This window comes from Neofelis nebulosa, chromosome 13 (genome assembly GCF_028018385.1).
Source record: "Neofelis nebulosa isolate mNeoNeb1 chromosome 13, mNeoNeb1.pri, whole genome shotgun sequence".
Taxonomy (NCBI): Eukaryota; Metazoa; Chordata; class Mammalia; order Carnivora; family Felidae; genus Neofelis; species Neofelis nebulosa.
In genome coordinates, this window is record NC_080794.1 from 22,299,320 (window position 1) to 22,308,696 (window position 9,377).

The following is a 9,377-nucleotide window of genomic DNA, read 5'->3' on the forward strand; positions in this document are numbered from 1 at the left end:
GTCAGCAGAGCTCCTGAGTCCTAGACCTGCCAGGCACCTGCAAACGTCTGTCCCCTTGAGTGTCGGTCCCTCCGAAAATCCCCGGGACTCCTGTGGGTGGTGAGGAGGGGACTGGTGTGTGTGATGCTACTTGAGGGTGGTGGGTGCTGGGACTCTGGAGGGCCACGGAGGCCTGGTGTGCTCTGGTAAAGACCCCCTGTGTCTCTCCACTTTTGTCCCCTCTCCGACCCCAGGAGTGTGCAGCTCTCGCTGCAGAGCTCCACACCTGCAGGGAGCAGCTCGTGCAGAGAGAGGAGGAGATCGCCAACCTGAAGGCAGAGAGAAACAACACCAGGGTCAGTAGGCGCACTGCCAGGGTCTTTCAACACAGGACACCATTCAGTCCCCTTGTCCACATGTCCCCATGGAGTTGGCTGGGACCTATTGTTCTCAAACCTTGTTTGATCCGTGAGGAGGAGTGAGGCTATTTTAACACATTCGAGGGGATGGCTCCCTACCTGGGCACTGAATTGAAGGGATTCAGACTTGGTTTTGCATTTGGTGAACTTGAGGCCCGGAATTGAAGTTGTTCTTGAAACACGCTTTTCCTTTTGCCTCTCCCGCTAGGTGCTCCTGGAACACTTGGAGTTCCTAATCTGCAGACACGAGAGATCTCTCAGGAGAACATTGGTGAGGCGACAGGCAAAGACTCAGGCCGGTGTGTCCAGTGAGGTGGAGGTGCTCAAGGTCCTCAAGTCCATATTGGACAACGACCAAACGGAGGATGAAACGGTGTGCCTAGCCACGGTGGTTCTCAATTTGTGCACATGCTGTGTGTTATACGCACGCTTTGTGTGTTTGTGTGACTGGAGTTTCCTTTTCATCTTCTTGAATTCTTGTGAGAAGACAGGTCTGTATGGTTAAAAAGCAGTAGTTGGTGGAAATGTTGTGTGTATCGATTGGCTAGTACAAATTGCATAATGTGATTTATTTCGGGGAAGATTTGTCTCCAATGTAAAATGGAAAGCTGTTAACAAGCAAGTTTGTGAACAGGAGCATCCGTGAAAAACCTTACCAGCATTCTGTCATGTTATTTGAGGCGAAGGGGATGTTAGGGTAACTGTATAGTAAGGACTAATGAAACACCTCTGTGTACAAACTCAATCCCTTTGTTTCCAGGTGAGAGAGCAGTTACGTGTGGCACTGGAGGGGTGTAGTTTCGTAGAAGAAGAATTAGGGGCCACACGCAGAGTTCAGCTCCAGACATCATCACAGGATTTGATTGGAGGGGGTTTCCTTTTTATGCATTGTTTTTAAAACAACATATGAAGACTAGCAGTGGGGGCCCTCACATGTTGCTTCCCTTTCTGAGTTTCCAAGGTGCAGAGCCAGATGAAAGAGCTCCTGGCTACCCTGTGCACTCTCATGGCCAAGCTGGAAGAGGACCTAGCCATATCAAGGAAAGACCTCATCCGTTCTGAAGCAATGAACAGCATATTACAAAGAGATGTCCGTGAAGTGAGTGTCGGTTGAAATGGCCACGCCGTCGTCTAGCCAAACGTGGGGTGTTTGGTTCGGCCTTGCCCAGTGTGTCCTTCGTCTCCCACGGGTTTTGAACGTTTGGAGTTGGGTAGAAGTAGCAGCAGAACGGGACGTGACTCCGGGGCCTGGGCGGGCTGCCTCCCCGTCTGCGCGGTGGAATCTGTCCTCCCTGGGCTCTCCCCAGCCGAGGCCTGGCGGGCAGGTGGCGGAGTGCCCTCGGGTGTGGAGTGTGGGCCACCTGAGCTTGGCCCATGCCATGCTCTCGGTCCGTTTTGGGAACACACTCGGCACGTGGGAACCAGCGTGGTGCTGCCAGGTCGCTGCCGGGGGCACGACCGTGCGAGGGCGGCTCTCCCGAGGGGCCGTCACGGCCGCCTCTGCCGCCCTGCCCTCCTCCCAGGGGTTCCGTGCTCCTGGTCGTGGCGGTCAGAGTGAGCGAGGGGCAGCCCGCTGCTCCCGGTGTAAGGTCATGGAGGAGTGCGGCCGCTTCTGCACGTGTGGTCGTCGTGGATGGGAATCTGATCCTTGTCACAGAAACTAGTAAGGGTGGGATGGTTGCTCTGTGCCTCCTCCTGTCCCTGTGAGCTGCCCTTTGTGGACAGTCCCCGCACACCCCACCCCAGCCCGTCAATGCCACCTCGGGAAGACCCTGTCAGACCCTGTCAGACCCACGTGTACGTGCACGAGCAGTCTGTTTAGTACCTTAGTGTGGGTGAGGCCGTGTCCGAATTTAAAACAAAAGTATTTGCAGAAATTATATAACCCATTCAGTGAAGTTGTTGTTTGGCAAAGGTGGGGGGAGACCCCGCAGCAGAGTTCAATATGCAGAGAGTTTAGAAAATCATTTCTTAGGACTCATCACTTTCACTCTTGAGACTGCTGACATAAATTGCTTAGTAAACACAGAGGGCTGGAAGAGGAATCTCTCGGGTGGTGGACAAGAAAGGCAGGGCAGGACGGTCTGGTTTCATTTGCAGTGTCAGATACCATGGGATACAATGTTGTTACAGGGTTAGGCTATAGAAGATGACTTCCAGTTATATGCAAGGTGGAGTTTGGCTTCCTTTTGTTAACACTGCTGCTTCAACTTTGTGGGAATTGGATGAGATTTCCCCCACCGTTTCCCCGGAGAGGGGATGGTGTCTCATGGTGCGTGCCTCCAGAGGCAAGTCGCTGTTCTGTGGAAAGCTCAACGGTGTCCGGAGGCAACCGAGGTTGTGACTTCCGGGAGATTTTATTATCCATTTGTCTTTGAACACATGGGAAAGAATAAGCCTGGGTACCTGGCCAGAATCCCGAGCAGCCTCCGCACTGTCGGCACAGAGCCTGACGCGGGGCGCCAACTCACAAAGCGTCACCGGCTGAGCCACCCAGGTGCCCCCAGGATGCTACTTTTCTGTTTGTTTGGGAAATGAGAATTTCGCCCAGTTTTTGTGTCTGGAGTGTGTTAATGTGTCGTACGCTGATTCTTTCCCTGTTTTCCCTCTGAAATACCTGCTGTAGGCCATGGCCCAGAAGGAAGACATGCAAGAGAGGATCACTACCCTTGAGAAGCGCTGCCTCAGGGCACAGCAGGAAGCCACCTCTCTGCAGGACCTCAAGGATAAACTTGAAAACGAGATCGCAAAGAAGGACTCTCTGCATCGACAGGTCGTTGGTTTCGTTGAACTTCATTCCACTTTTATTAATTACAAGTCAGGTTAAGGACCAAGTGTCAATGTCAAGGTTTTAGGATCTTAGAATCTTGTGTTGACCAGCGGGGTTACTTCAACGTCCAGGGTTTAATTCTTTCGAATTTTATGGAAGCATGTTATGGGGCTACCCTCCTTGGTTCCTTCCTTGTCTTGTCTTAAATGCACGTTATTCTGTTGCCCGTTAGCACTGTTTCCAACTGAGCAGGGAGTAGCCGGGAATGTGTAGGCACTGGCCATTTTGGTAGTACTTGAGATCGGGGGGATGGCAGGTGCAGAAGCACAGTCTGGTGTGAGGATGTGAGACCCTGTGTTTTGGGAAGCCGCACGGCTCTTCCTTGGTTGTCTCAGGTCATCCGGCATTGAACAGGAACACCGCATCCAGCTTCTTGGAAACAGAGTGAGTTTGCCTGGTGTGTTTGTCAAATGTGTCAGTCGACCCAAAATGATAATCAAAGTGAAAGACTAGGAAGCCATGAAAATGACATTGAGGAATGCTGTTTGATGGCACGTAAGATGTTCCAAATCATGAGTGTAAAAGGCAGATCGTGAAATACTTTGTGTACAGCATGTGATTTATATTCTGAGGGTTTTAAAGCATGAGACGCAGTCTGTATATACACACAGAGCTATATGCACTCAGAAGATGGAAGGAGTCTGTGGGAACAAACGTTAACCTGGCAAAAACCTCACCTTATACATGATTTTTAAAATGACTTTATATGTTTTTAATGCTTATTTATTTTTGAGAAAGGGAGCCAGAGTGAGAGAGAGAGAGAGAGAGAGAGAGAGAGAGAGAGAGTGAGCATGAGCAGTGGAGGGCCAGAGAGGGAGACAGGGAGACACAGAATCCCAAGCAGGCTCCAGGCTCTGAGCTGTCAGCACAGAGCACGAGGCGGGGTTGACCCCATGAGCTATGAGATCATGACCTGAGCCGAATTGGCCGCTTAACCGACTGAGCCACCTCGGCTTCCCTAAAAGTCCTTTAACAAAAAATCTCGTGTCTAAGTTTTCCACGTTGAAGTTTTCCACGTTTTTGGTCAAGAGGGAGAGTGCTTTTGTTGAATAATGGTACACTTCCAAAAAGAACTCAACTGGCATCAGGCATGCTCTCAGAAGCTCTGTGCTGGCTGATGTGCCCACCTCAGAATGTCCTATGGAGCGAGCCCTCGGACCACAGTATAAATATGTTCACGAAGGGTTAGGACCGAACCCTTCCCTCCTTAACTTGTCAGGAAGAACGAGCAAGCTCCTCCAGAAGATGGGTTTTCTTTAATGTGTGGGAACTTTGTCTTTTGAAAGACTTCTTTGAAGATACTGAAGAAGAGCAAAGAGTTTGGCAAGACATGTTTTGCGTAGTGAAACGAGGACCAAGGCAGTGGGTGACTCCTTGCAGACAGGAAAGGTTTACTCTGAAGCACCTCCCAAACTGTTGGCTTCAGTCAGAACGAACAGTAGATCTCTGCATTTAGCTTTTGTTTCACTTTATTAAAAATGGAAACGGAGAGAAGACTTGCTACACTTTGATGCTTTGCCTTCATTTCCTAGACTGCGGATCAAAACCGCCAGTTGCAAGAGCGCCTGGAGGTGGCGGAGCGGAAGCTGCAGCAGACCCCGAGGAAGGCCAAGTCGCTGCCCGAGGTGGAAGCCGAGCCGGCCCAGAGGGTGGCCACCCTCTGCAAGGTGGGGCCTGCCTTTCCTTCTGGGTCCCATGGTGGGAATGTCATTTTCATGGCGGTCCGTTCTTGTATCTCATTTCTCACCGGTAACGTCGGCGTGCCAAATTCCGCGACCCAGCTGAGATCTGTTTTCGGTGCTACTTTGTCTGAGATCGGAATGCTTTTCAAATGGCAGGCATCATCCTCAGTTTTGTTCCCTCCGGTTTTGTCCGATGTGTGCTGTGTGCCGTTGGCTGCATCTAAGACTCACTGCTTTTCAGAGTTAAGTCAGCGACTCAAAGCTCAAGGTAGTAGCCTTGGGTAAGAGAAGGACAGGGGTGCCTGGCTGGCTGAGTCAGTGGAGCTTGGGACTCTTGATCTCAGGGTCATGAGTCTGAGACCCCGTTTGGTGTAGAGCTTACTGAAGGAAAAAAAGAAACCAAAAAAGCATAGAATTTTTCCGAGAAATGAGAAAATCCTATCCTCTTTTCAACACAATCGTTTTTATTTAAAAAATTCTTAAATGTTCATTTATTTTGAGACAGACAGAGAGAGCGAGCATGGGCACATACATGAGCAGGGGAGGGGCAGAAAGAAGGAGATAGAATGCCAAGTAGTCTCCATGCTATCAGCACAGAGCGTGACACAGGGCTCGAACGCCCAAACCTTGAGTTCATGACCTGAGCTGAAGCCAAGAGTCAGAACCCGACTGACTGAGCCACCCAGACACCCCTGTAAGAAATAAATCTTTAAGGAATTCACTCGGAGGTTCAACAAATAGAGTCGAGGAACGTGCCAGACACAGTCCCTGCCCTCCCAGCTCTCATAGCCCTCACCACCCACAGAGGAAGGCAGCAGTTGAAGAGGTAGTTTCCAGACATGATGTGGTCGGTGCTGGGATCGAGTGATGCACACAGGACGAGGGAGCACATGACTGGGCAGCCAGTCCGTCCTTCCGGAACCTGGGCTGAGGGAACCTGTAGCAGGGAGCCTGTCGGTGCTTCTGTGTCACCGGTTCCAGTGCAGTGAGGGTCCCAGTGGGAAGGGGGTGGTGTCATCACGGGATGCTGACCCTCAAGGCTGCCATCAAGTCGGGCAGGCGGCATTGGGCACCCATAAGCCCAGGCTCCAACAGAGCCTCTCCTCCTTTGTGATCTGCATGTCAAGTCTCCGTTTGTTTTCTCGCCTGTCCTCTCTCCTGTCCCTGGTCAGCCGTGTAGCCCGACTGTTTGTCTTTGGACACTCTGCTGCTGAGGAAGCTAAATTGTTGGAAGTGACTTCCCAGCTTAGGAAGCTAGCACGCCTGTTTGCTCTTTCTGCTTGCTGCTTCCTCCTGTCCGTGCTGAGTGGCCAGGGGTGTCTCCCGGGGGACGAGGCACTGTCCAAGGATCCGGGACCCGGGGTGGGGACGAGACCGTTGCCTACCCCCGGTCACCAGCATGGCAGCCCACTGCTTCCCACTGGCACGCATGAGGCCTGTAGGGACTGTGAGCAGGCGGAAGGCCGCTCACAGCATGTCGTGCGTAGGCACAGCGTGTGGTGTGGGGCCGCCAGCTCTTCTGACCCCGCTGTCGCCCACAGGCCGAGCAGAGGCGTGGCAACATCGAGGAAAGGCTGCGCCAGATGGAGGCCCAGCTGGAGGAAAAGAACCAAGAACTGCAGCGGGTACGTGTGTGAGCAGAGCAGCCATGCACCTGGAAGTGGTTGAGGATGAGGCACAGGCTAGGGGTCTGGGGGTAGGGAGTGGTCCCTTGTTTCCCACTTCTCCCCATGTGGACGCCAGGCCCCTTCTCGGTCCCATCAGGGGTACAGTGGACTCTTGTGCGAGTTGGATGCTACTGAACACTCCTAGCATGTGGACAATGTTCTCTGGACGTTGGGGCCCCGGAGGCAGTGCTGCCTAGGGGTGGAGGCACCCGCACAGCCCACTGTGCCCACCAGCTCATTAGCAGCTACTCACGGTTGACGCGGGACCTCGTGGGTGTCCCTTGGCCAAAGCGGAGGTACTGGCCTGGGGTAGGGCAGCCTAGAGGAGGGGTCTCCTTCCTTAGGACATGACACTGAGGTCCTGAAATCAGGTCACGGGCCTGACCTTGGTCCCCACATCCTGAATTTCTACTTGAGATGAAAGGCACAGGTCAGGGTAGATGTTCCTAAGAAGAAGAATAGCGTAATCGAGCCTTGACGAAAGGGAGGCCCGTGTCCCTTGAATCCCCTGAGATTTTTCCCTGCGGTAGCTGGTCAGACGTCAACGTGAAACACCCAGGAGACAGAGCAGGCAGCGGCCTCCCCATCTTGGGACGTCCATCCAAGGCCATCAGGTTTTGTTTTCACCAGAAAACTCGAAACACTCACCCTTAACTTACACCAGAAACTCGTGTGCTTGGCCCTCAGGGTCAGAGAATAAAACATGAGTTCTCGCGGAGTGAAGCTTCTGATGCCAGCGTGAGGGCTCGTGTTGGCCGACCCCAGCCTGCCATGCCACATGCACACAAGCGAGCACAACCAGACGCTAGCCTCTTGGGCCGAGAATTCGACCTCACCTACTTAGAGAAGCACTTCATTGCCTTTAGGACTGTATGGTAGTTTGGAGGGACAGGTGTTGAGATAAGGATTCTATTATAACTGAGACAATCCGACCCCAGCCTGCCATGCCACATGCACACAAGCGAGCACAACCAGACGCTAGCCTCTTGGGCCGAGAATTCGACCTCACCTACTTAGAGAAGCACTTCATTGCCTTTAGGACTGTATGGTAGTTTGGAGGGACAGGTGTTGAGATAAGGATTCTATTATAACTGAGACAATTCCAAGGACACTTTTAAGCTGTTTTGCTTGAAAAATACTTGGGTGCTGATCCCTTCTTGTGGGGTGACCAGGGTCTTTTCCAAGTGATGGCCGTTGCTGCGTGTTAGGTGAGGTGGTCGTGCTTTCTGTTGCCTGCTCCCAAGGAAAGAGGTGCCAGCAGGTGTGGCTTAGAGATGAGGAAGCCCGAGCATGGAGGGACTGTCCATTGCCTAGCCTGCGGGTGTGTCCTGTGGGCTCTTCCTCCTCCCTGGGCCCCCCGACTGCAGGGCACATGTGTAGTCCGTACCCCACGGCCCTCCGCCCGGCAGGAGCCCCTGAATCCTGCCGGCCTGTCCTCGGCGCTTCTGTTTTGGGTTAATTCAGGAGATGCGGCAGAAACAAGTTTTTAAACCAGACGATTGATGAGAGTTGTATATAACACAGACCCGTGAACTTTGCGGTTACGTTCGGAAATTACTTGAGGTAATTTGTTATGAATTTCTAATACAAGTTCCATTACAAAACGTTCAGGAGATGTGGGAATTTCACGAAAAACAGGTGAAAGTCTTTCTCACCACTGAATCTTTCCCAAAGTGGATTTTTTTTATCTTTCGGTTTTGTCAATGGATTCATTTCTTTCCCCCTGAGGCCAGATCCGAGCTTCTGTTTCCGCCCCGGAATATTCCTCCTCCTGTGTGTAGATAAGCTGATCCCCTTAAGAATATGCTCTTTAGGGGCGCCTGGGTGGCGCAGTCGGTTAAGCGTCCGACTTCAGCCAGGTCACGATCTCGCGGTCCGTGAGTTCGAGCCCCGCGTCAGGCTCTGGGCTGATGGCTCGGAGCCTGGAGCCTGTTTCCGATTCTGTGTCTCCCTCTCTCTCTGCCCCTCCCCCGTTCATGCTCTGTCTCTCTCTGTCCCAAAAATAAATTAAAAACGTTAAAAAAAATTAAAAAAAGAATATGCTCTTTCCTGCATGTACATCTGCCTCCTGAGCCCATCTGAGAGCTAATAATGAGGACATTCGTGAGGGCCCATGTGTGTTTTGTTTCCCAGAAACAAAGGCACCTGCTAAGTGATGACCCCTGGGAAGCAGGTTCCTGCGTTTCTGTGTCCCGGGAGGTCGGTGCTGGCAGTGAGGCACAAGCACGCCCAAGAGTGCCGTGGGAAGGGGCAGCCGAGGATGGCGTGCGTGTGGGTCGCACCGCTGGTCATTCGCACGTCTGAGCCGATGTTCGCACTTTTGCTTCAAGCCTGCGTCTTCTCTTTCAGGTAAGGCAGAGAGAAAAAATGAATGAAGAGACTAATAAATGTCTGTCGGGCACTATTGACCAGCTCCTTTCCGAATCTGACGAGCGTCTTCAGCGTCATCTTAAGGAGAGAATGGCTGCTGTGGAAGATAAGGTAGGACATGAGAGACAGCGGCTGAGTGCCCCCGTCCTCACAGAGGAGACGCTCACGTTGTGATCCTGAGGAGCAGCGTGGAGCAGAGGCTAACAGCCACTGTAGAAAGTAGAAATGATTCTTTCACGCGGAAAACTGCAGGCTGTTACCCACTGTCTGTGTTAAGTTCCCAGTGTCCTGTCCCTGCCCGACGTATGTGTGCGGGAAGGTGCGTCTTACTGTCTAGAAGAGGAGTATGGTCTGGGGAGGGCCCGAGAGTAAGTATGTTAGGCTTTTACTAACTGAGAGGTAAGGAGTAAGCTAGCTTCATGCTAATCAA

At 52.2% G+C, this 9,377-nt stretch overlaps 1 protein-coding gene across 1 annotated transcript; it reads left to right on the forward strand.

Moving 5' to 3' along the window:
- Positions 1-690: 690 nt before the first annotated feature.
- LOC131492644 (liprin-alpha-1-like) lies at positions 691-9,151 on the forward strand. The gene is made up of 5 exons (XM_058696354.1): positions 691-1,497; positions 3,025-3,171; positions 4,761-4,895; positions 6,452-6,535; positions 8,927-9,151. The coding sequence occupies exons 1-5, from the start codon at positions 1,372-1,374 to the stop codon at positions 9,119-9,121; spliced, it is 687 nt and encodes a 228-aa protein (XP_058552337.1). The 5' UTR covers positions 691-1,371; the 3' UTR covers positions 9,122-9,151.
- The last annotated feature ends 226 nt before the right edge of the window (positions 9,152-9,377 follow it).